This window comes from Aythya ferina (genome assembly GCF_964211825.1).
Source record: "Aythya ferina genome assembly, chromosome: 1".
In the NCBI taxonomy this organism is placed as follows: domain Eukaryota; kingdom Metazoa; phylum Chordata; class Aves; order Anseriformes; family Anatidae; genus Aythya; species Aythya ferina.
Window position 1 is genome coordinate 115930044 of NC_140296.1, and position 26471 is coordinate 115956514.

General features: G+C 38.6%; 1 protein-coding gene across 3 annotated transcripts in view; it reads left to right on the top strand.

Moving 5' to 3' along the window:
• Positions 1-674: 674 nt before the first annotated feature.
• CBLB (Cbl proto-oncogene B) overlaps positions 675-26471 on the top strand; it is a 136013-nt gene continuing 110216 nt past the window's right edge. For 2 of the 3 annotated variants that reach the window (XM_084535667.1, XM_084535669.1), the window contains exons 1-3: positions 675-811; positions 1130-1288; positions 10473-10723. In XM_084535667.1, coding sequence (XP_084391793.1) covers positions 1142-1288; positions 10473-10723 — 398 coding nt within the window. In that variant the 5' untranslated portion in view covers positions 675-811; positions 1130-1141. Of the gene's footprint in view, positions 812-1110; positions 1289-10472; positions 10724-26471 lie in introns of all 3 variants that reach the window. The other variant, XM_084535668.1, reaches the window with a different exon arrangement.

Genomic DNA, 26471 nt, shown 5'->3' on the forward strand with positions numbered 1-26471 from the left:
GACACCGCTCCGAGCCCCCCTCAGCCGCCCCCTCAGCGTCTCGGGGGCAGGACAGGAAGCTCCGTCCCCCTCCCCTCCACGCCGAGCACTGGCCGCTTCCCCCATCACTCCCAACCCCGGCCGGCTGCCGCCCGGCTTCACGCTCAGTTACCGCCTGCCACGTCAGGCAGAGGCGGAGCGGGGCGAGAGGGGAGGGGAGCGGAGCGGAGCGGAGCCGCCGCTGAGCCCGGCCCCGCTCCCTCTGCCGGCGGCGGGCGTGCCGCGAGGGGAGGGGCGGCCGCCGGAGCGCCGCGCCGCGGGGCGGGGGAGGGAGCGGGACTGGGAGGGGGAGCGGGAGCGGGAGTGGGAGTGGAAGCGGGGCCGCGGCCGCCCGCCCGCCCGCCGCACTTTGTAGGAGTGAGGGGCGAGCGCTGCCCGCCCGGGGCTGCGAGCCGCGCTGCAGCACAGCCTCGCGGCGTCCCCTCTGTCCCCTCCGAGCCCGCATGTGCCCGCAGGACGCCGGCTCCCTTGGCGCCCCGCACCCGGCTTCCCTGCGGGGCTGAGTCCCGCGGGGGCAGCGCCGCGATCGCGAGTGGCGGCGGCGGCAGCGATCGGCGACAAGGGCCGGGGCGGCGCGGGATGCGCCCCGCCTGCCTCCTGGGGCGGTGAAGCCCGCTGCCGGAGGACGAGGAGGAGGAGGAAGGACAGCCTCGTCCGACCAGACGCTTCGGGTGGAGGGCGGGGGGCGCAGAGCTGCTGACCCCCCCCCCTCCCCTCCCATCCCCTTCCCGGCGGCTCCCCCTCGCTGTAGGGAGCCTGGCCGTGCTGCTCCGTACGTATCCTGTCTGTCCGCCCGTCTGTCTGTCCGCTCGGCTCCCTCCAGGGGCAGGTGCCTGGGGGTGGACCCCGGGGAGGAGGTGGGGGCACCCCTGGGTGCCGCGGTAGCGCCGGGCTCCCTCCTGCCGGCTTCAGCTCCGCCCGGGGAGGGGGGCGAAAAGTTGAGCCCGGTGCCCAAACGTGCCCGGGGGCTTCTCCCTCTGCCCCGGGGGCTTCTCCCTCTGCCTCGCCTCGCGTTACCCCGGCGGCAGCAGCCGGTGAGGCAGCCGCCGTCTGTCTGTCTGCCTGTCTCAGTGTCTGTCCCCGCGTCCAGCTCGGCTCCCCCATGGCCAACTCGCAGAACGGCCGCAACCCGCGCAAGGGACGGATCCTGGGCTTCATCGACGCCATCCAGGATGCTGTGGGGCCCCCCAAGCAGGCAGCCGCCGACCGCAGGACTGTGGAGAAGACCTGGAAGCTGATGGACAAAGTGGTGAGCAACGAGGGGGGACATTGGGGACACTCCTGCGGCTCCACCAGCTCCGTGCTGTGCCCCTCGGGAAGTGTTTTAGGCTATTCAAGCACCATTTGCCTTTATTTATTTATTTATATTTTTTTCCCTGTGGCCTCCGGCTATGCTTTTTCTTTTTTTTTTTTCTTTTTTTTCTTTTTTTTTTTTTTTAATCTTGGTTTGTGTCAGGAAAACAAATATGTGTGTTTGCCTTAGGCTATTGTTATTTTCAGAGCCTGTAAAATGACTCAAACTTGAAAAGCTGAGCTGTCCTAATGAAAAACTGCTTAACTTAGCCTGGTAATCACACACACTGTGTTTTTCGTGTCGGATCACATTGTTAGTCTGCAAACAAGACCTCTGAAGCATGAAACTTCAGCTAAGCTAATCGTCCTGCGAGACGTGCTCACGATGGTAGCATAGATACGTCTGTGCTTTTAGGAATGTGCGTGGGGACTGGGGGATGTCACTCTTGTCAGTTTAGTAAACAGATTTGTACGCACACCTACCTTTTAAGTGTGTGTTCTGCATTTTGGTGAATTTTTACTACTTTTAATTTTCATTTTGAAACCAGATGTGTACCATACTGAAACTTATTTTTCAGGAAGTGGGAGTATAGTTTTCTAGAACTTCTCCTAGGGCTCTGGACCAGCCTGATAAATTTTATTTAGTGTTATACAAGATGACAGCTTGCTGTAGATTAGCTAGGAGAGCTTCTTACCGATGTTAGGAATAGTTTGATTATGATACAGATAACTGTCCAGGGGGCACAGGCGCTCTGTTTTGCATGTGAGTGATATTGACAGCTTCCTCTTGAAACTGATGGAGAGTGAGGAACGCTACCTGCTAGCCTTGGGTCCGTATGTCTAGAGTTATGACTTCCTAACTCAGCGATTCTCCATGAATTAGTGTAACCATTTACTTTTCCTGTGGCTCTTGTACAACACAGATGTTTAACATGTCTTAAAGTTTGTCAGAAGTGACTCTGACGTACTGGAGATATTTAATTTAATGTAATGTGCCTTGACAAATGGCAATTTCAAAGTATTTGATTGAGTCCTTGTATGCTCTTCTTTTTGATGCTCTAACAATTGCATTTGTATTTCTACCACAATTTCTGATGATGATTATAAACTTAAAAACCAGCCTTCATAGAAATGATATTGTATGAATCATCCGTCCGTGGGGGTGTTTAAGGAAAGACTGGATATGGTACTTAGGGACATGGTCTAGTGGGTGATATTGGCGGTAGGGAGACAGCTGGACACGATGATCATGAAGGCCTTTTCCAACCTTAATGATTCTGTGATCACAAAGATGACTTTATTATCACAGAGACTTTGTTGACATTTCTCTATTAGTGATCAGGATGCAGTAAGCAGTGAGTATCTTGTAATGAGAAGTGCAATTGTAAACACTTGGAAGCAGGCACTGTTCTTGAGTAGAAGGAAGTTTTCAGGAAACCTGGAATCTGTTTTGTCATTGCTGAAACCACGTGGGGAATGTACAGCTTAATTTCCGCCCCGTGTCAGTCCATTTACAAGTCTGTATGGTAAGATTGCCTCTGGTTCGTTTATATATCCACAGATACCAGCAAATCTTGGACTTGGGGATTGCTTTTACTCATCTGTTGTGGGATAACTTTATTTGTTGCTATTAAGACAGAGCATCGGAACAGCCAGTAAGGCCTGTTCTGTAGAATTCACTGGAAAGGCTGGACATTGTGCTGTGCTTTCTTTTTCATTTTACGGATAAGTGTCCTCAATTTGGATCTTTAATGTATCCTCTTTAAGCTGCTCTCAGTTAATCAAATTTAATTTCCAAATTATATTAAAGTATACCAGACAGGATGATGTCATAGTGTGAGAATGCCATAGCTTTCTGTTTGAGTTTTTAGCATTTGGTCCTTATAGTGAAAGGATGTTTGAACAAATTGAATATGTTGGCAAACAAATTTAAGTCTCAGCCTCATGTGGCAGGAGACACAGGAAGGTCATTTTATCCTTTGCCTAAATCAAAACCAGGGATTAAAATCAGAAATAGAAACCTGCTCGATTGACTGTTGCTTCAAATCCCATTTCTGGACTGTGTCCGATGACTGGTGTCTGTGGTTGTTCACTGATAAAATTAATACCTGGTGAAGGCAGTAGGCTACTCAAAGCCAGCAGGGTGCCACCCAAGGTAGGATTGTAGCTTTGAGGTTTGTTTTGCTAGTTGTAATAACAGTCATCATTCTTGTTAGTTCTTTACCAATAGTAGCTGTGATAACCATTGTTTTGCTGCAGTTAAGTAGCTCAAGTTTTCTGTCTTCTAAAGATGTGAGTGAAAGGGAGGATGGAAACAAGTAAAGCTATTACTTTGACCAAAGGGTGAAACGAGAGTTCTTAAAAGCTGGGAACAGAGCTCAGTCTTTCCCAGTTGACTTTTTCTTCTTACCTGTACCTTTCTGTACCTTTCCTTCCTTGCATTCTGCTTCTTTCCTCAGTTGGCAGGTGATATTACCTGTATGCATTACTTGTTTTCAACAATAAAAGATTAACAACAAGGCTACAAGTATTTCTATTTTATAAGAACTATATAGAACTGGACAGGTTTTATGGTGTATGCAAAAGCTCTGGCTGCTTAAATACCTTACAAACTTGTGTGTGCAGAACTGGTAATATGTCATGCCTTGACATTGTTAAAGCTTCATATTAGTGTTTGCTTTTCATGGGCTGATGCTTCAGCTGTAAGAATAGGCAGAAGGCTGCAGTTCCACTGAAGTTGGCTCTTCCAACTTCTGTGATCAGTTTAAAAAAAAAAAAAGTGTGTAGATTTTGGGAGTTCTTTAGCAGGACAGAATATTGAGGTACTGCTCCTGGTTAGAGTCCTATTGGTAAATGCTGCTGTAAACAACAGACCTGTGGGGAATAAAAAAAAAAATCCCCATGTTGTAAGTAATAAATGATTTTTTTTTTCCCCCTCTATACCTTCTATTTTCATCTTCCTTTTATTCCTAATCCACTGGGATCTCTACTTTTTGAGGTGTACTGGTATGGCTTTTTACAATGGGTTTACAGTGCTAACTGAGGGGCATCAACTGTTAGCATTTAATGTCCAGTTTCTCTGTTCTTTTTCTCATGGATAAGCCTTAGCTTAAGAACCAAAAATATTTTGTTTAATTCCTTTGCAATAATGCAAAGGGTAATATTCCTCTTATGGTTTAGAAGGCCAGCCCTGCTTTCCAATGCTAGCATTGTATATGCAAGTCAATCATGCATCTTGGAACTTCTGGCAAGCCAATCACTATTTTTAAAAATGCTCTGTATTTTTGAAAGTTCATATCCTGTAAATAATATTCTTAACAAATAACTAAGTCTTCCTTTAAACTGTGCATAAGTTACATGGGATGTTTTTTTCTAAGATTCTAAACCCAATGATTTTAAAACCTAGAAGTTAGCTGTGCATTACTACTAGAAGATGATGGTTATCTTGGGAGCAACTTTGAGAGAGAATGTCTATTATATAAACATGGGTGTAGTTCAGATAATTTGCTGCTTTGGCTATTTAGACTTGGCAGTACTTTTAGGCACATTTTACTATGGTAGGTTGTAAGCCAGTAAAATTGTGACATATTCTGAACAGGATTTTTTTGTTTGTTTGTTTTTTGTTTTAAAATCAGAATATTATAGGAACTTTCAATCCCTTTTCCATACTCTTTTGCACTGGATCTGAAAATAATTGTGTTTTCTACTCTGAAGATTAACAATATTGTATAAACTGTTTGAGTGCTTTATCGTAGCCCACCATATTGTTGGACATAGTAAATGGGGATGGTGGTTTGATTTGCTATTTTAATAGTTTTCTAAGAGCGAATTAGAGTGCATCTCCAAAGCTCATCCTGTTGACTTGGTGAGTAAAAGTGTTACCTCTGTAACTTAATAAGTAGTGTGGTTTTCTTTTACAGTGATCAGTATACACGTTTTCAACAGCATGTAACTGAGTATATAGAACACAGTTCAACAGCTTGAAACTGTGCTGGTGGGTTATGGTTTGCAACACTTAATGTAACTGTTACAGTAATATGCAACCTTGCAAGTTGATTTAAAGGCATAGTTCCACAAAGGATCTAGGAAAGACAATTACCGGTCATAACCAGCGTATTCTTCAGTGTATTACCTGGCTGAAGTTGATAGGAAGTTTTATATCTGCTTAGACTGTGGAAAAGAATTTAAATGGAGAAATGGAAACTTCTCATTTCCTAACCAGACAGAAGTATAAATGACCCTCCAAAGTCAGGTGTCCTTGGATGTATGTAGCATCATCATTGTAACTGCATTTTTCTCAGGTATGGAAACATACAGCGCAGTTGTGGTGTGGCAGCTGTTGAACAAGCACTTGCTGTTTTCTCAGCTGAAAGGTTTGGTGATTGGTCACCGCTAGTTATATTTTGATGAGAAGGCTTCTTTCAGAGGAACATTTCTGTGGGGAGGAAAAAAAAAAAAGTCGTTGCAATTAATGTAATTTCTGGCAGAGGCCTATCCAGTGAAGGAGCGGCATGCTCACATTTCATTCATTGTCCTGATTAGCCCCTCCCTCATTACGTTTTTTGGAATTCAGTGTCGGTAGCATCGTGTGTTGTGGTTTTCTGGAGAATTGTTACGGTATTCTACTGTAGAGCAGCCTTTATGCTGTGCTATTTCAAAATGTTCTTAATGCTTTGACTCTTTTTTTGTTCTGCATGGCAGAATATACTAGTTAGAAGTTTTCAAGGTGTAATTTTGGAAGTGTGTGAGCACTGATGCTGTGTTGTAGTCCATTCACTGCAGCTGAAAACAGCGCTTAGCGGATGTTGTACTCACTAGATGCTCTGTTGTAGCTGTGTTGCTTTCCTTGTATTGTCTTTGACCTGAGTTAGGTGTTTAAACAGATTGTGCTGGGGCTTGAACAAAAGTTCTTTTGTCTGACCAGTCCAGTGCCTTCAACTTTATTGTTTGCTGTAAAAATAAATAGAAGGTACAGTTTTCTGTAAGAAATGCATCCTCTAAACACAAGGGCTGTCCATATTCATATCTGAAGATGCTATGGAACAATGCCTTATAACTTTAGACAAATGTCTTCAAAATTTTAAGAGTAGTAGTGTTTCTTTTGTGTTTTTGGGAGGAAGAGAGTTTTTGTGTTTGTTTTTTTTTTTTTTCCCCCATAGGGACTAGAGTAAGCTTGTCTGGAAGTTCTTGAGCTAAGTCTGTTACTGGTAGCTCAGGATAATCCCCTAGTTACCCATAAACAGAATTGTGCTCTGTTGTTTATGTGGTTCTGGAGTAAGACTATGATTTACCCTGAGATAGTGGAAGAAGCTTAACCTTTCTCAGCTTACCTCAGTGAGAGACATTTCTTAGTAACTTTCTGATTGCTATTCATTTTTTAGACTGAGTGCTTGCTAAATATATACATGCTTATTTCCAGTCATAACAATACACAAATCACACAGTGATGTGATTCATGTCCGCTGCTGAAGTGTTGGCGAGGACTGCTTTGTAAAATGTAGCATGGGGACTTTTATTTTTGTTTCTTTGTTTTGAATTCTGTTTTCTTTTGAAGAAAGGTATGTACGCCACTTCTGGTGGATTGGTAAATCTTTTGCGTCAGCAGTTGTCATTTCTTTTTGCTTGCTTATAATTGTGAACTGCTGTGGTACGTGTCAGGACATCCTGACTCTGGAAACCATATGGTTTACCAGCCATCTCTTTACAAACTTACTTCCTTTGGACTGAAACCTTGTGTGCTCCATAAAAGCCTTGTACTACTTCAATGGACCACTAACTTTAACTACACATTAGTTTTTTATTTTATTATATTTTTTCCCTTCCACTGAGAATGCATGCAACTAATTGAGTTGTCCTATAGACACATTTTTTTTACAACTTCCTTAAAGGCTTATTTGGGAGTTTAGGGTTCTAGTAATGTTCTGCATTTATCTCTGTAAATTGAGCAGAAGGTGAAGCCTGGTAAACCATGATGACCACAGGATCCTGTTGTGCTGTGTGTATGACTAATGCCACTGGACTGAAGAAAACTTTCTAGAACATCTGAAAGGGAAACTAATTCTTCATTTTAACTGGGTAGTCCTTTTGTGTGGTTGAATGGACAGACCATTGAAAATGCAACAACCAGCAGAAGCGATTTGCTTGTTCCTGTTTTAATATTTTTAATGATAGTTCTGGTGTATACAAAACCATTCACATTCTGCTTGTTGATGCATCTGATTGAAAAGAAAGACTTCAGAATTAATCAGTTAATTCTTGATCATGACGTTTGAGAAGAGTGAGGATAAATAAGCAATTAAAAATGATTGCATCCTTCTTGGCTTGTAGGCTGTTCTCATTGCTGACTTTTTTTCCTGAATAAATATTTTCCTCTTTTAAGCTACTCTTTTCTACATTGTGCTGTTGCTCCAGAAAGTTGTAACACCTAATCAGGGATATTGATTGGTGGCACCTGTAGTTTGCTTTGGGAGAATGTCAATCTTTATTGATTCGAGTTTTCACTAAATCACAGAGAACACAGGTTCACGTGAAAAAGGTGTGCAATTTTCATAAAGCTTTCTCTGGAAGTTTTTCACTTCTGTCTTTGGGATACCAGTTCTTCTTTTCTAACTCTTCTGCAAAGAGAAATGTATGACTCTGCATGTATGATTTTCAGATCTGTCTGCACAGGTAAAATTCTTTGCTTATGATTCTGAAATCTCCTTAAAGAATTCTGGCTGTCAGCTTAATTTTGGCATTAAAAAAAAAGAAAAGTGTTTAATCTCCTTTTTAAGCTTCTCATTTTAGTTAATTTTGTGATCTTCTGGAGTAACAGTACCATCCTGCCGTCACTCAGGCAGCCCATTCACTAGAACTGTTATTTTTAAAGTTGTATCTGATTCCTTCAGATTGAGATGTGATCTATGGACAAAGATTGCCTTCTTTATCCATCCATTGTCCTAAAACTCTCACCCATTCAGCTTTCTTTTTCTGACCTTTAAAAAATGCCATCATATCCAATCTATATTCGTTGAGAATGCTGCTCTGGGCATCTGCTAACCCACAATTTGCACTCTGTTGTCTTTTATTCTGCTAGCATTTTCTTTATCATGTTAAATATAAACAATTATTTTCAAAATCTCTTGCTGTTTTGCTCTTGCACTTGTGGTTTGCAGCTCCAGACTTCATCAGCCACTCATGAGTTTACCAAATATCTTTATGCTTTACTTCTTTTTATTTCCTTCCAGCTTCCTCTCCATCTTCGGAGGAATTTCTTTATGACCCACTTAAATTTTTCTAGAGTTTGCCTTGAAGCTTTTCTTTGCTTTTTTATCTAGGAGTAGTTAGGACCCACTAGCACACTGAGCCACTCTTTAGCATGAACTGTTGTGTTTGTGTCCTCATATTTGCCTGTATCCATCTGTTGTCTTTCTGTTTCCTACTGAGATTAAATTTCTCTGTGGGAAGGACTGTCTGCTTTACAATACATCAAATGGGTTCCTGATCCATTACTTGGTCTAGTATGTGAAAGAGTAATATAAATTATTGAAGTAACAATGGATCAGTAAAAGGAAGAGGGCTGTTGCAAAAGTCGTGTTTTAAATACTTTCTTTGAATGGCATTAATGTTTCTACAGTACTTATGGGTTTGCACTGTTCTAATAGTTCTAGAAATTTTTTTAAACTTGATAGTGCTTGACTTTCATCCACCCTCCAATCTCCACTTTTCTAACCATGATCACAGTCCCCTAACTCTGATTGACTGATGTGTTTTGCGTATGTTTCATTCAGAGAAAGAAACAATTGTGTTTACTTTGCTGCTTGTCATGCATGAAGGTCTTAAGTCGGTGAATTTTTTTAATGGTGTAGATCTAGAAATTAGGGGAGAGGTTAGCAATATAGCTTCGAGTTTACAGAGGGATGTATGTTATATGAAACAAGTTTTTTTCCCCCCTGGAAGTGCTCAAAACCATGCACTTTTTTCAAGTTGATACATTAGTAGAAATAGGAGTCTGCTTTCGGCAGTATTAAGATGTTTTTATAGCCTCGTTAGTTACCTCAAAAGAATGTCAAAGTCACTAATATATACTGTGGCGATCCCCAAATGATACCTATAAAACTTTTATGCCACATGGACTTAATTTTTTCTAAGTGTTTGCATATGTACAGCTGCACACACATGTGCAGAATGTGTTTCGCTGCAGTGTGTTAGCTGAGCTTGGATAGCTCAACACAATAGCACTCAAAATCTGTTAGTTTTGATTCCTTTACTTTCTACTACAGAACGTTACAGAACAAACTACCAGAGAAGGTAGGTAGCCAGGAGATAATGACTTTAAATGTGCTTATGTTCAGGAAACAAAAACAGTGCCTTCTTTTCCCAGAAACATTTCCAGTGAAGACTAGCTTCAAATAAAGGTGTTCAATTCATCTGAAGCTTACTCTTTTAAGCAACATACATTATTCAATTAAATTTTGTGCCATTTAGGGAGATGCTGACTTCAAGGTCATGAAGATGTTATCTTCTAGTACAACCATAAAGTGGAAAAGATTGAGTTCATAATACTTTGTTTCATAGTTTACAATATCTGTGAGTGGCTTAGTTTCTGTCTGTGAAAAGCTTTGGAACCTCTGGCCCCATTCAGACCCTCTTCATAGGTATAGCACTCTCAAACTTTACGTTCCTATGGGTTTTAAAAAGTTACATTATTGGAGAAAGAAGAAAGAGGATCTCTTTTGATGCAAATCTAAATCATAAGGTCAGTTCTTAGTCAACACTAAAAATCCATGGGGAAATTCATCTGCAGCAAACAGACCTGTACAAAACTACCGCTCTTGGCATCACTTGCATACTGTGTTTTGATAATATACTCCTTAGCACATAGTGGACAGGTAAAGATGTTCTTACTTTTTAAAAGGAAACCCCCAACCTATGTAAGTAAGCTTGTTTGTTTTTTTATAGATGTGGCAGGATTAAGTCAAATTTGACATCCTTAGACATTAGAGACTATGTTGAGATATTGTGGAATACAATTGAGATAGGATTTAATTCTTTGTGCCTGGAGGTTGGAGAAATATGCTTACAGAATTTTAAGATGTCAGATCAGTTTTTCCCCCCAAAATACTACTTGTCTTTTAAAATTCACTTGTTTTTGCTTGTAGGTAAGACTGTGCCAAAACCCAAAGCTTCAACTCAAAAACAGCCCACCTTACATACTTGACATTTTACCAGACACTTATCAACATTTGCGACTTATACTGAGCAAATACGATGACAACCAAAAACTTGCACAACTCAGTGAGAATGAATATTTTAAAATCTACATTGACAGTCTCATGAAAAAATCGAAACGGGCTATAAGACTCTTCAAAGAAGGAAAGGAAAGAATGTATGAGGAACAGTCACAGGACAGGTAAGCAAACTATTTAAATATAAGGTAGATTGTCTGGCCTGTGTATATTTTTAACAATGTTTGTCTGCAGCCATTGTGTTTTGACATTTTTAATTATTTAAAGAGCAGAAATATTTATTGTTGGGGTTTATTGACCCTGCAGGTCAAACAGTAATTTGTTGGATTTGTTCCACTGTGTGCTCTTATCTGTCACTTTGTGACCTTTAAAACCAAGAGCATTTCCTTCATAAAACATTCATTTCATTGTAATTACTTGTTTGCAGGGCCTTACAATATGTAGTTTTTCCTCTGGCAGAGTGCAAGTGACTGTTATCTGGTCTGAGCTTGACCCCCCTGTAGCCTACTTCTTAAAACTGTGGGAGCCATGAGGGATACTGACATAGAGTTTTCCAGAGTAGAGAAATGGAACAAAATGGTAGTCGTGTTTTTAAGATATTGTATGATGTTAGCATGAGGTGATGATAATGTTATTGGTGCTGAAAAGTCTTTTCAGAAACATAATGGATTCCTGATTTGCAGTGATTCAATTTTAATAACCAGGATTAATGTTTACTTTGTGTACTGTTTTGGTGGTGAGTAAAGAGGCTTTCAAGATTTGGTGTTACTACATAATACTCTGAAAAGATTTTAAGAACTTTTGTGCAAAATCTGCTTTTTTGTTTTGGGAAGGGGTACAGCAGTCATGTGGCAGTTAGTTAGTCAGATGGAAAACGTGACACTGTTTGCAGTTTCCCCTTTTCAAAGGAGATACGGAAGTCATGGAAGGGAAAATGGAGAGAAAAGGAATGGATAATTGTATCTCTCTGCGCCTGAGCTTACAGGCAGGGTTGCAGTATAGTTTTATAGTGGGTGAAAGTGGTGGTAGAAGCACTGGAATGTCTATATTGTTGTAAATGTCACTGCAGTTTTGTTTGATTTACACGAAAGTTCTTTCCAGACCTTTAGGTATGATTATAGCTATTCAGTATACTGTGGTATTCTTCCTGTATGAATCTTGCTTAACGTGTAAGGAATTATTTTAAAAAGTATTTAAAGCCTGTTCAGTTGTGAAGAGCAATTTACCTAAGAGGAACAAAACGTGCAGTTTGAACTATATGAGTGATGAGTATAGGTCTTGATGGATGGGTTTTTTGTGTTTGAATTGATAAGCAAGAAAAAAAAATGCTTTCATTGTAGATGCGTTGTTACCAGAATTCCTGGAAGAATTGTTCAGTGCTGAGCCTATGGGGTCTTCCTTTAATAGCCTATTTGTTGTATGTACAAAAGTCATTGTGTTTCGAAGGAAATAAGAACTTTTTATGGTAAGGGAAATTTGACATAAATGACTGCATTATGTAAACAGGTTTTATTTTGACTTCCCTATGGTGCATGAAACCCAGATTTACTTGTGGTTTTGCTTACAGTTAGCAATAAATTAAAACCAGTTTCAGTGTCACTTGCAAAAACAGTCTGCCATAGGCACTGTACAGTCAGTCATTCAAAACAGTGTCTCAGTAACTGTATCTAGTAGCTAGAGTTGTTTTCTTTTTTCCAATTTCCCACTTCAGTTTCTTCATAAGGATAACAGTGGTGATTTAAGGATGTCTTTTGTGAAGCAGTTTTTGAAGAAGGTGCAGTTAGTTTCTGTTATTTATTGGGTCCATTCCTGGAAGGTGTTTGGAGAGGAGGGATTTAAAAACATAGTATCAGTGCAATGATTCACAATAACCTTCAGGCTGTCCCAATTTGTATTTCAGAAAGTGATACATTGTTTTGTCTGACTGATAGAGTTTGAAGCTTGAGGAAGGGAATATAATAGAAATGTGTCTTATGTGTCTTCGTTGCTAAACCAGTTAGATGCATTTCCTCTGCAAGCCGGATTCTGACATAACAGCAGAAACTAAGGCTGGAATGTTTAAACAAACAAACAAAAAATAACAAGCATTTTTCTAGCAGTTCATGCCTCATGCCCTTGTAAGTTCAAGTGATCTGAAAAGTGTCCCTTTTTCATCTACTGGTGATGTTTTTTCTGTACGTGTGTCCTAGTTTTAAGTTGAGTCAAGGTATATTCATTTGCTGAGCCTTGTGACTGGGTTATCTGCTTCCTCTACTGTACTTTGACATACTTGATCATTTTAAATCTTGTAAGTTAGTGAAAGATGCTGTCTTTTTTTTTTTTTAGCTTCTTTGCTTTGAAATATGTTTTCATTGACCTAAGTTTGTTATCTGTTTACTTTATAATGCAAATGTAAGGGTAAACGTTTAAGTAAGTGTTTTTCAAGATATTTTTAAAAGGCAGTCAAATTGAAGTATAGTCAATTTAAAAAAAAAAAAAAAAAGCCGAACCAAAAGCCTCTCATATATTGACACCTGACCAGTTTTTGTGGTTTTCAGTCTCACTTTCCTGTTTTGTTTTCTGTTAGTGTCTCTGTGGTTGCTGGATAAAAAGGTCATTGTGGAGAAAAAAAATAAATTAAGAAAATGGCTGCGTTTGGAAGCATTGTCTCAATATTCTTGATTGATATACTTTTAATCTACAAGGTTATTGAGTTATTTTTTAACTTTTGTGGTGATGGTACGTTTAGGAACCAGCACCAATGTACATGTTATTTTATTTGCCTTATCCCTCATGACAGAAGTTAGTCTTTTGTGAAAAAATTTATCATAATATTTAGTTCTCAAAGGTGCTGTGGATTAAAAAAAAAAAAAAAATGTAGTGTGCAGCCAGTTTACATACAAATGGCTAAAACAAAAGTTTACACTGAGGTGTTAGAGGTGTTGCCTCTTTATTCTGCGTTCCATGTCAAATACATACGATAGCCATTTGAGTGGTTGGTGCTATCTTTCTGTACTCTGTAGGATGAATCTTGCTAAGCAGAGGTAGTATGGTTTACTTTTTTTTTTTTTTTTGATTTTAAATGTATACGAATTGCATCTATCTTCTGGGTTTGATGTCTCATTTAAAATTACATCCTCTTGCTTAATGAGGTAAGAGATTGAAAAACTTCTATGCAGACTACATCTTGTAGTTTACACAATTTGTTGAATACAATGTGTGAAGTAGTTTGAAGATTTTTGTCAGATTTTATTTCTTAAGATTATTAACATTTAATAATTAAGATTATTGAATCAGGTACATCTACTTTTCTTAAAAGGCTTTTCTCTTTCTTTTTTTTTTTTTTTTTTTTTTTTTTCCCTTTGTTTGTTGCGAAGCAGACTAAAGCTGGAAGACATTATTTCTGTGAAGTCCAGACTTCCATTTGTCTCCTGCATTTCAGAATTATACATCCAGGAAAAAAAAAATAAAAAACTTTGTAGGCTGGCATTTTTTTCAGGCAAATGTTAGCCAGGTGTTGAAATCAGGCACATAAGTTACAATAATAATAGAGGAGGAATAAAGTGGCAATGGGGAGATTACATTTGGATTCATTCAAGTTGCTAAACTTGGCTCTTCAGAGCTAACAAAACCCTTCCTCAGAAAGGGAGACCAGTGTGAGCTTTCCTATTCTTACCTGTAAATTGTGTCTTTGTATAGATGCATCTTGAGATGGAACTTGTTCATTGTCTATTTTAATGTTGCCTGCCTTCTACTAAGTGTTCTTCAAGTGAGGACAAGAGAAAAAGTATAAAGCCAATGTGTGTGCTTCTTTTTATGAATCTATTAAATGCTGCTTGGTTCAAACAGAACTTGTTGTTCTTGGTGTTAAGTGGCATTGCAGATGTGGAAGAGGACAGTAATATGAAAGATGAATATTTCTCAAGTTGTGGGCAGGACAGATAAAGATGTAAAGATTAGAAGAGCTGAGGTTATTTTGGGGATGAAATAGAAGGAGGAGTTGCACGTAGGGAAGACTCAGGGAAGTCCTTCAAGGTGATTGCAAAACTGCTTCTGTTTTTGTACAAGTCTAAATTCCCTTGCTCATTTGACTGTTTGGTATCCTGACTAAAATTGCATACTTCAGGATTTTATGTCTTGCTTAAGTATTTTGTAGCACAGAGTTCTTATATTTGCTCTGTCTTCTTGGGAGGTCCTATACCTGTAGTTTATGTAATAGATCAGATTCTCCTTTTTTTGCTGTTCATGTTGCCCCTTGCCTTGTGAAGCTGTGAATCGGTAGTGTGTTTAGGAAGCACTCCATTTCTCTTCCTTCAGTCTGCATTGACAGCTGAGATCAGTTCAGGTTCTTGAATCAAGCTTCCTGAACAGGCATAGCAAAGTACACAGCACTGTCAGGAAAGACCTTTCTACTGCTGAAACTTTGAGTCCTTTTCCCCCTTATTCTGAAAGTACAGGTTTGATAACAAGTTACAAAGGTAAGCATCAGCATGGCCTTTGGTTGTGCCGGCTGTAATGCAATAACAGCCACTAATGTACTTTTGTCCCGTGGTAAACAAGAGGTAGCTTACCCTTTTCTGAATTACCTCCTCTTGTACCACAAGGTCGCTGTTTTACTTACAGGAAGTTAGGCAGTTCGTCACTTAGGTAGCCTCATAACTTGTTTGTATCTCCAGACAGAGGAGGCTTTGTTGATTCAGAAAGGGACCAGGAAGGATGTGTTTTTAATTCAGGACAACTTCTTTGGACAAGCTAAGATGTTTTTGGCTTTATTATTTGACAAATAGAAGTGCAGATTCAGAAAATATTGTTAATGGTTCTTTTCAAAGAGCCATGTTTGACCATTGGTCAGCCTCACATAGATAACTTGGTAGCTGTTGCATGATAACTATCATGAAGTTGGATTGTCAATGGAACTTGCCTATTGATGTATTGGAATAAAGAGGCTTCTTCTGACAAGGAAAAAAGAGGGCATGAGTGATTGGGTTAGGTTGAACGGGGCAAGGAAATGCAATGATTGTTTTCTTTGGAAGCTTTTATGTTACAGTAAATTCTTTTTTTCCCCTTCTTCCCTCCCTACCTAATGTGATGTAAAACCAGATATAACCAAAACAGATTTAAGAAACCCTTTGGCATACCTGAACCGCATGAGTAATAGAGCTTCAGTGCAAATTTAGTGAAGCACAAGTCATTTGCTATTTTTGGTTTTAGTCTAAATTAAACAAGGAATGTGACTTACACAAACTGGCAGACAAAGAGACTCTTGTTGCAAAGGGCAGGTGAGAACACGTGGAGGTTACAAATGGTAGGGCAGTGTTATGACAGCTTGTTCTCAACATAAAAGCAAATAGGCTGGGTGACTCTAGTTGTTGTAAGGCAGTATTTCAATTTGTGTTTTTGGTCATCTTCTACTTTAGGGGAGGGTATTGCCACAGAAGAACAAAAGAAGTATTAGTATCAAAATAACCTGAAGGCAACTATTTATTCAAATTCCAGAGGAAGGCAACAATTTTAAAAACATGAAAGATCCTAAATGAGGAAATAATGGTTTCTGAGTTCTTAAAGTTGATTTAGATCCTCGATTCACATTGTGTTAGTGGAAGGGGGTAATACATGTACTTAACTTTTCTTTTACCTTACTCTCTCATAAAAGCAGATAGATTTTTCTATTTTAGTGCAAGGTCTCCTTGGACTTTTGTTTTTTATGAGTAATATGGTGTCTGAGCAGAATTCAGCTGGTTGTGAGGGAATATATAGTTTGAATTCCTTGTTCTACTCTGTATAATAATTTATACTTGTGAAAAATGTATAATATAATACTGCCAAATTAAGATGCATTTACACCAACTGTGCAGAGGTGAAAGCTTTCAAATAGCACAAACTCATGGGGAAATGATCCTCAGATCTTTCCATGTGTTAATATATTAATTTCCTTTGTGAGAAAATTAATGACAGTTCTGCAGCTGGGACTACACAAGACGTCTGATGCAGTATCTCTACTGACATGGTTCTCTACATTGTTACACTTCAGCTCTATCAGGCAACATAGGATGAGAAAATTAGCTGGGAAGAATGGGTGGTTTTCTGAAAATGTAGTCTTGGTCAGGGAGGTCTGTGCATATTCAGTCTGATTTGTAAGTGAGGATACTATTATCTGTTCCCCCTTTGTAACAGCCCTTCAGGGGACTTTGCTGCCTGGTCTCGGCATGGTATAGCTGTGCTTGTGAAGGCGGGCCATGGTTGCCAACTATAAACCGTGCTGTGCTCTCAGGTATGATAAAGCCCAGCTGATATCAAGCAACTTGAGGATCTTCTTCAGGTACAAACAGTACTGACTCCTGAATTTACCTTGTATAAAGGAAGGCTCCCATAATGGGCTTGAAGGGGTCACTTTTGAATGTGTTGATTTTGGGAGAACTTAGTCTTTGCTTTCCTTCATCAGAAGGATTTCATATTCAGTGATTTGATTTTAGAATGTCTCCAGTGCTGGCCTTCATGATGGCAGCTAGGCATATCACGGAGGAAGAAACAGAAAGCTTTTAGAGGAACGCGGCTTTTTTCTTTCTTTCTCTCTTTTTTCTATTTTTTTTTTTTTTTTAAATATGTACAGATATGTAAGCATATCGAGCTGTAATTTCAGGTTACAAAAATAAATGCTTTCTTTCACCATTTGTTCTTTTACCTTGTTTTTCATTGAAAATTAGAAACATGAAAGAATAAAATCTGCTTCTATTCTGTAAAGAAATGAAAGTCATTATTCCCAACTTCCTTTTCAAGTGGTACACTTGCTGACTGTCTTTGATGAACATATAAGAAAGCCTGTTTATAAAAACAGACATGCTGTAGTGATAGTCCTGCTATCCAAAGAATGCTTGATCAAAAGTCAGGCTTGAACACATGCTTTCTATGCATCTAAACCTACAGTAGAGAAGGATTCATTCAGCTGTACAGAGTAGGGAATATCCCTCATCTGAAAAGGAGTGAAATTACATGTTTTGTTATCACCAGTGAAGTTTGACTCAATTCAGAACAAAAGAGAGAATGAGCTATTGATAGAGGTGATGTTGTATGGAAAGACCCATTTCCATTTGTTAAAATGTAACATGCAAGGAAGTGCAGAGAAGAGTACTTTGTTAATTTCTGTCATGTTTTAAAAGTGTTTTGTAGTCATTTGACATAAGTTCCTCTTCTTCCTCTTCTATTCTTTGCTTCAATATTAATCGAGGGAATTTACTTCAGTCATCTTAAGAATGGCACAAAAGAGTTAGTGTAATTGGTTAGCAAGTAGCATTCAGAGTATATTCTGTATGTTGGCTTTTTGTCAGTAGCTGCATGTTCCTGTTAACTTTGTCTTCGCAGATTCTATAATATTACTGTGTATGCACTAAAGTGAGGGTTTTTAATGTTATTTATTGGTACTGGAAGGGTTTTTAATTCAAGAACTAGGTTTACTGTCATCTGCACAAAACATTTGTGCTACTGGTAAGATTAATATGTTGGCACGATTTTTTTATTTTTATTTTATTTTTTTTTAAATATCAAACACATCTAAACAATAAAAAAGCCTGTTCTCTGTGAACCAGCCCAGGAATATAGTTTGCCAGATTTGAAAGAAAATGTGACTTTTTCGTTTTTTAAAAAAGATGGTGCGATAAATGCAACAGTTAAATAGTAATAATAGTAGTAATAAAACCGGGTGAAATAACACACAGAAAAGATCAGCAGTAAATTGTGTCTGAAAAGAAGCACAATTCCCTGAAAAGATGGGGGTAGATCTAGATTAGATAAAAGGAAGGAATTTTTTACTGTGAGGGTGGTGAGGCCCTGGCCCAGGCTGCCCAGAGAAGCTGTGGATGCCCTGTCACTGGAGGTGCTCAAGGCCAGGCGGGATGGGGCTTTGGGCAACCTGGTCTGCTGGGAGGTGTCCCTGCCCATGACAGGGGGGTGGAATTAGGTGATCTTTTAGGTCCCTGCCAACCCAAACCATTCTGTGATTCTATGATAAATACATAACACAGATGGAAAATAAATCAGTAAGTGATCTTATGTGAGAAACAGAACTGCCCAAGGAAGCAGCCAGGTAACTGTCTTCAGTGTCATGTTTGCAATGTATGTGGAATAATATGTTTTGAAATTTTTGGTTTTGCGTGCAACCAAGGCAGAGCTAAAGGATATATTATGGATATAGTTTTATTTTTGTCTCTAGCATGTGATAAAACATTGTGTTTTCACCATAGTTTGGTTAGATTTCCTATGTCAGAGCTATGCTGTAAATGTAAGATCGTAACCATAATAATTATCCAATTCTTTACTTTGTGTTAAGTGAAGTGCACAGAAGAAAGTGACTTTATACTTAAGTATCTTTACAGGTCCAAAAAAATGGTGAACAAATAAATAATTATTTGCTCATTTTAGTTGTACTTGGTCATAATTATTATAACTTCACTGTTTTTTCTGGTATATCTGATGCAAAGGTACCTTTAATTGCGTTTTTACCTATAGTGATGTAACATAATGCACTAAAAGGGAAACTCAAATGTAGCAGGTATATTGGAAACAAATATTTTTGAAATACATAATGAAATATTGCTATCAGTGGTGATATGCTGATTTAACTGAATTTAATTTTTGTGTGAATAAGATTATCATGGTCTCTCTGTAAGGGGAGGTCTCTTAAAAAAAATCTTCTTTTTTTTAATCTGCCATGGTCAGGCAGCACTAATGTAATTTCAGTCTAATATCTGATACATTTGTATATATTAGAGACTACATTGTCAACCTGCACAGTCTACTTGATGAGTTAGTGTTTTACTTTTACTAGCTGATCCTGGGCAAGCTCTCTGAATGAGAGAAAAATACTTGAAAAAGTAACTACGTTCAATTATTTTTCTCTCCTCAATTGATAGTATTGTGGGAGAGCTCAGAAAACATTGTCTCCGTTTCACATAAAATAATGAAATTTACATGACTTTGATATTTTAGGCAGCAATAAATAAGAAAAAATATTCCCATTTTCCGTAGCAAAAATGCTTGTGAAGATTGCCTTCTCTATTCTACAGATTCTTACATGAGGCTGTCAGTAAATAGTTAAAACCTTAATTTGTTTTGTCTGTGATACTAAACATGTGTGTATAAAAAAAAAAAAAAGTTCACAGCCATAGCTCAATATGTGTTAGCCCTAGTCTTGCATCTATCTTGCAGAACATAATTATGCCTCCTGATAGAAAGGAATACTGAATAATAAGCTATGGAAATCTTATCACCTCCTCATTAGTTGCTCTCCATCCCTTAAAGTCCCAAATATCACACAGTAGGTGTTTACACTGATATGATTGAGAGTAGAGAATATCTAGATGCTGTTGGAAAGTATTTGGCATGTTGCAGGATTGGATTAGGCCCTGGGCATTGGTGGCAGAAAGAAAAGAATCCATGGGCTTGCTTACATGTGAATAAGTGTCTTTTAATGAGCCCCATAAGTTATATCTGGGGCCCAGTGTTCACTCTTTTCCTATTATCTGTTGGCTAAGTTGTACTTGTTGAAAGAACTCAAACCTACATGCCTACTAGAAAATCTGTGATCGCTTCCTAGCTTGCACAGTGGGTTAGCCTATAAATATTCTAGTTTTGCCTACACTGAGAATGAAGAATTGTATTAATAAGCTTCATTTATTTTTGTGTCTGTGTTTATGCCAGGCACCAGTGATATTTTAAAGGCTTTTGCTACCTTTTTCTGTCCATATCAAGTTTTTTTTTTTTTTTTTTTTTTTTTATCTGTATATCAGTAATATTCTTACCTTTTTATTTTTCATTTGTTAGTTATCACTCTTAAAATGTGACATTTTGGGCAATTACTTATTGTTTAAGAATGACTGCATGATAAAAAATGTGCCTCTGTTGTTATAAGCAAAAGGGTATTAACGCAAGGCAAACAAACATTAGCATCTGTTTTCAAACTGTTCCAATGGAAAATGGTCCTTAGCCAAGAGAATATTCTGTGAACTCATCTCAGAGTTGATTCTGAGTCATGAATGGCTGTCATGGGAAGTATGAAAGGCAGGGTCAGTAATAAAATGTCCCTTACCTAGGAACATTCGTAAGAAGAATATTTAAAGTTTTTTTTTTTAAAGCAGTCATTAATTGCTGAAGGCTTACAGCTGTATGCCCAAGAGCAGACTCTTAACTATTATCTAGAGGGAGTGTGTGTGAAGATGAAGAGAAACACCTTCAGATTTTTGCATGTCAATAATGTTTTAAACAGTTTATGGGGCTACAGAGAACTAGTCATTCTGTAACTCTTAAAGAGTAAATTATTATATTTACTAAATTATTTTATTTAGAATTTAATACCAAACTGTGCTCTTTTGGTATTGACAAAAGAAAAATGAACAATTTCTGTAAACTTAAATTTCTAAGTTCTCAATACATCTAGGTCTTCTATCAGTGCAATCAGAGTAGAGCTGTGTAAGTTGCATGTAAATTGTTCTGGAGAGTTAAATGCATGTTTAATGAAGATACAGAGCAACAAATAATCTGAAAATATTTTTCATGTAGCTCAAATATAGTCCATTGTTAAAGCTCTGAAGTAGAGGTTGCTGTCACAAACCTTGAGTTTGTGGTCCAACCATTAGGTTTCTTATTAAAAGAATGATGACAGTCACTGTTGTTAGCATCTGCTCCCCTCGTATACTAGTGATAAAGGAGATTTCTAGGCTATAAATTATTTTTTAAATCTCTTCTTATATTTCCAAGTATTTTTAAAATATTGGAGAAGACTAATATTTCTGTGATGAAATGTTGTCTTAACTTTCAGCTATAAAACACTAAAATATGAAAAGTATATATTCAGTTGTTGGTCATCTTGAAAATGGCATGGCAGAGTGGATCTTAACTAACAGACTATTGATATTTTCATTAGAACAGAGACTCTGTACACCTGTGTTTTATTTCTAATTAGGGTTCTATTCTAGTTCAATTTCTAGGTATTTTTTTACTGCTTACGTTAGTCTTCATAGATCACTTCTGTTGGTTAAGTATTATGACATTTAATTCAGAGTGCAGCACTTGCAGGTTTTACTAGTGTAAGAGTAGTGTTTAGGGTTTTGTGCCTTCTGGCTATGGTAGGAGCAGCATAATGGTGGATGACAGGAGTGCCAATAAAGGCTCGTGTCTGTTCTAACTTCATGCAAATTTTTAATCTGTAGCTGTGTCTTACTGACAGCTCCTTCCCAGTGGCCAGTGCTTTGCAGTTTCTACAACTAAATGACACGTGTTCTGTGCTGCAGTTGGGAAAAATACAGAAAATAATGTGGCATATAGATTGCCAATTCTTTTGGCTAGCTGAGGAAGTCATGTCAGCAGGGTGAAATCCTCTCCCCCTGTACTCCTTTTTTTTTTTTTTTTTTTTTAAATCAGTTTGTTTGGAATAACAGACTGGAAGACTAGAATTGCATTAGTTTTGTTCAAAACTCTGCATATCCTTTTTACTTCATAATTCATGACTGTAGCAAATACACAAAGATTCAAAGCAAAAAAAAAAAAAAAAAAAGAAAGAAAGAAACATCCTGTTCATGTGCTTCCTTTTACTGTTAATCCCCATAATTAATGCCCTATGAGGAATGGGGCTCTAATCGCTTACAGAGCACAGTAATGCAGAAAGACAATGCTCATCTGGGAGGTGTGCATAGGAGTGAATAGGTCACTGGTGACCCAGTTGGTACACAGCTGTCCTCCAGTCTCTGCGTATGTGGTTTCATTAATGACACGCATATCTGACAGGCTGGCAATGACTGTCTAGAAGGAACTTTGCCTTATTAAATAATCTTAAGTGTCACTGAGAATGAGTAGTTTGTTTTGTCTCGTTATTCAGTTTTCTGTGTAGGGGAATAAAGAGATAGCAAGCTGTTCCGTGAGGGTGAGGATCCCAGTTTTGGGCAGGCACTTTGTGAAATAATCTTAGTGAAGCTCAATGCCAGGAAGAGACTCGTTTGGACACCACACAGCAGTTTTTCCATGGCTTGATGGAAACATCCATACAAAATGTTATTCTGAAAGGGTTAAGTGTTTTTCAGGTTCTTGTTTGGTTTATGCAGTATGAATTTCGCATTACTAATGCTAAACTGTAATGGGCAACATAAACATTGGTTGTTAGAATATTAAAGTATTTTTATATGGACTATAGTCAGAGGTCAGACTGATGGATATTTGTTATAAAAAACAGTCCTTTATTAAATCTTTGGTTTCTGGGAATGCGCTGTGTTACTAGAGCAGATGACTGAAAGGAATTGTGATGTCAACAATTTCTCGAAATTTATAAGCCCAACCCACCCAAGCTACTGCAAAGGTAGGGAAGAAATGAATGCTTAAAATACTGGGGAAATAAATTTGCTTACGTTTACTCAACATAAACAAGGCAACAAAAGGAAAACACCCACCTCCTAGCATCTGTTATAACTTGGTGAAAGTTATCTAGCATCTAAATCATTCCAATTTAATGGAAAAGAAGAATTTTATCTGTTACAGAAGTTTGAGGCTGAATTTATGAATAGCTGACAGGAAAAAAAAAAAGTGTAAATGTGCTATTCCTCCAGTTGCATTTCTTTTTCAGGTAGTCCTCTACTCCGCAGCAAGTCTTTCCAAGACAGTCTTTACCTTAGGCAATTATTTGTTCACGCTTGTTTTAAGCCTATTAGGGAGCTGGAACTGCCTTAAACTTGATCTGCATAAATAAACTGGTGGAGGCAAGTCAGTCTTAAAGGGAAATCATCTGACAGCTGTGAAGGTGTTGTTCAAGTTGTGGATATCTGTGGAGTTGTTATCTAAGGTACCTGTAATATTCCTCTGTACCCTTGTGGAACACTAGTGATTTGCCTGATAAACATGAGGGAGAATATTTATCGCTGGAACCTTATGTAGCTTGGAGTTGACAATAGTTTAAAAAAAATAAAAATAAAAATAAAAAAATCTTAAAAGATGTGTGTTGTTGTCCTTTAACCTTTGCATTTTTGTCTGGAAGCCCCTACAGCCTTTCTGTGTGGTGCTTTGTTTGTTTTTGTTTTTAAACTTAGCTAAGTGCAAATCTTCCATGAAAGAACATGGAAAGGTACTGCTGACTTTCATACAGCTCCTTTATTCTTGGATTGTCAGTTTGCTTTATGTAGCAGCAGATGGTCCATCTATTGTTTCATTATTCTTCTGGGAGTCTGACCCTCTAGAGTGGGTCTGTGCTTTGCAGGTGGGGGGGAAGGGCAACTAAAAAAAAGTCTCTTTTAATTTTTTTTATTTATTTTTTTTTTTTTTTACTGAAAGCAACTCAATTTATGAAATTGTGTTGATGACCTGGAAAATTCTGGTACTTGATTTGTTTTTCTTTAGATGCTGAAGATTGTGCCTAAGTTCTGTCAACAAGGTGTTTTTTATTGAAGCATCAAGAGCAGTTTTGGTTCAAAAAGGATTGTTAACCATCATAAGCACTGTGTTGTGAAACGCCATAATTGTACCATATGCCTTGGGATTCATTTGAGATACTATGAATAAGCAGGATGAGTGCTTTCAAAGAGGCATTCCTGCTGTCCCACATCAACCATGTGGGCTTTCAGTTAAGCTTCCCAGGAAGACAGCAACATATGTGTACACAATGTGTGTATTATATTGGCGCCCACTCACAGTGTTAAAGATGTGTCAGCATTTCCAGAATAATTCCCTATTTTAAGAGCTTTGTTTTAGCCTGCATATGAAAGTTGGCTCTGTGTTGATACTGTACACACAGTTTCAGCCCTCACAGTTTTCAAGTGTGAATTTTTGTCAGGTGAACAGAAGCTGAACTAAATTCATCTATTTACGGCTTGGTTGGAAGATCTCTAGAAGGATGGTGTTATGATAGACTCCTCTTATTGTGCACACTCTGAATCAGTGGATTATCATGAGCTGAAGCTAGGGAAGATGCCCCTATTTTTGAGTAGTTGTAAAAGACGTTTAGTAAAAGAAGATGTCAAAGTGCTTGGTTTTCATTCTGCATTCTAATTCTCTAAATGTCCTCTATAGATTGAGTTGGGTTTAGCAACGTCACTATGCAAAGATTCTGTTAGCACATGGTCTGCTTTTCCAAGTATTTTGCAAAGAGAACTGAAGAACAAAAGATAATGTAAAAGATTATTGTTGTTTACTCACTCTGAGTTTGTTGAAATAAGCCATGTGAATGGAAAAGCAAATATTTCTTTATTAATGGTGAGCTCATGTTAGTAATTGGAATTGACTCATCACTGTGACTGTTTCCTGATGTTTTCCTTACAATTACCTTTTGGGTATAAGGAATTTTTAGTTTCATTGACTTTCTGTTTGTCATTGTATCTCCATTACATGTCAAAGTAATCTTTAATACTGAAAAATGGGGCAAATCTGTGGCAGGTTTCCTTGTATTCTTTAAACCGTGTTCCCCCAAGTTGTAGCCTGTCCTTCCAGAAGCTGTTGTCTTTAACACGTGCAGCAGGGCATGCTGATTCTGTAGTACGTGGGTGGCTGTGTAGGAGCAGAGTTCAGACTGGATTTTGAAATCACCAGGCCTCTAACATAGTTCATGTGCTTGAACAGTAGCTTACTACTAACGTTTCAAAAACTACATGTTACTACCAAAACATTCTTTTCTGTAAGTACAGGAATTACATTTCAGTGATTATAGTTGCTGAACAGACATTTTCTCTTGAACAGATAGGGTTTCAGTCCTCTTTGCCTGAATGCCACCTAAAAACTTCCAGCTGAACAGCAAATGGTTTTGTATCTAGCTCTGTGTTTGAGTAGCAGCAGGCCAGATAGACAAGGCTGCAGGATGAAGATAAGCAAATCAAGGTTCTCCCATGTTTTAAAATCTGAACTGAGAGCTGACACCCCTGGAAATGGCTCCTCTGTACATTCCTGATATGAAAGGTGCATGAGGAGGGCACTTCTGTAAAAATAGGTCTGTTGTGCGGCTCTAGTGGTTGTGTTATGACATCCAGTAGGTGGTCCCGGTTTTCAACAGTGGTAGATTATCCTTCTAATTATTATTTTATATGAAGTGAATCCTACTCATGGCTTGCTTGAACCTCCTGAGAGGAGCTAAACATGCAATATATCAGTTAATTTGCATAATAACAGTAAATATTGCTGACTTTATATTTCCTTTTTTTTATCTTGCTTAAGAACTACTAATAAGTATCAGTACTGATTGCACAGAATCAGCTACAACGTGAGATTTATCAAAACCTGGTGAAATTTCCCATTTCTGAACACCCTCACATGCCCCCACCAACCAACCAATCAAAAATCTCCTCAGACTTCAGAGAACCTTCTGGAACCCGGAACTCTGCCTGTGGAGAGCAAGGAGCCTGAATGTTCCGAAAGCTCAGCCCTTGTCTGTGAGCTGGAGACATCAAATCCTAAAGCAAATTGTAGTTGAATCTCTTGAGGTGCCTTTTTTTCTTTTAGGTGAGGGTATTGAGGTGGGTGTAGTGGGGCAGGGAGATGATCTGGGTGGTGGCCTGGGCTTCGGTGTAGGCAGCAGAGGACGCTTCAATGTTTTGGGTACGCAGTCTGACTGCCCCTCAGATTAGATGTAGCCCAAATGATGTAGCTGTAATGTAGTCTGCACATCACTAAGGCATTAAATCTTGTGTGAAGCTCTAATTTAGAGTGTAATAAATATGCATGGGTGGTCAGTAAATACTGTGTGTTCTGCAGTAAATAGCTTTACAGCATGGCGATCATAAATGTCATGCAGTTTTGGAAGACTCAGGTAGTCTGTGGCCTAATTTTCTCCATCTGTGAAACTTGATTGTTTTACTATATTCCTATCTCTAAGTGCTTTTATCTTTCTAACATGGGGCTGTGTTGATGTCTGGCTGAATCGCTATGTCTGATGCGCATGGTAATAGGTACATGTGCACTTTGAATGTTCCACAA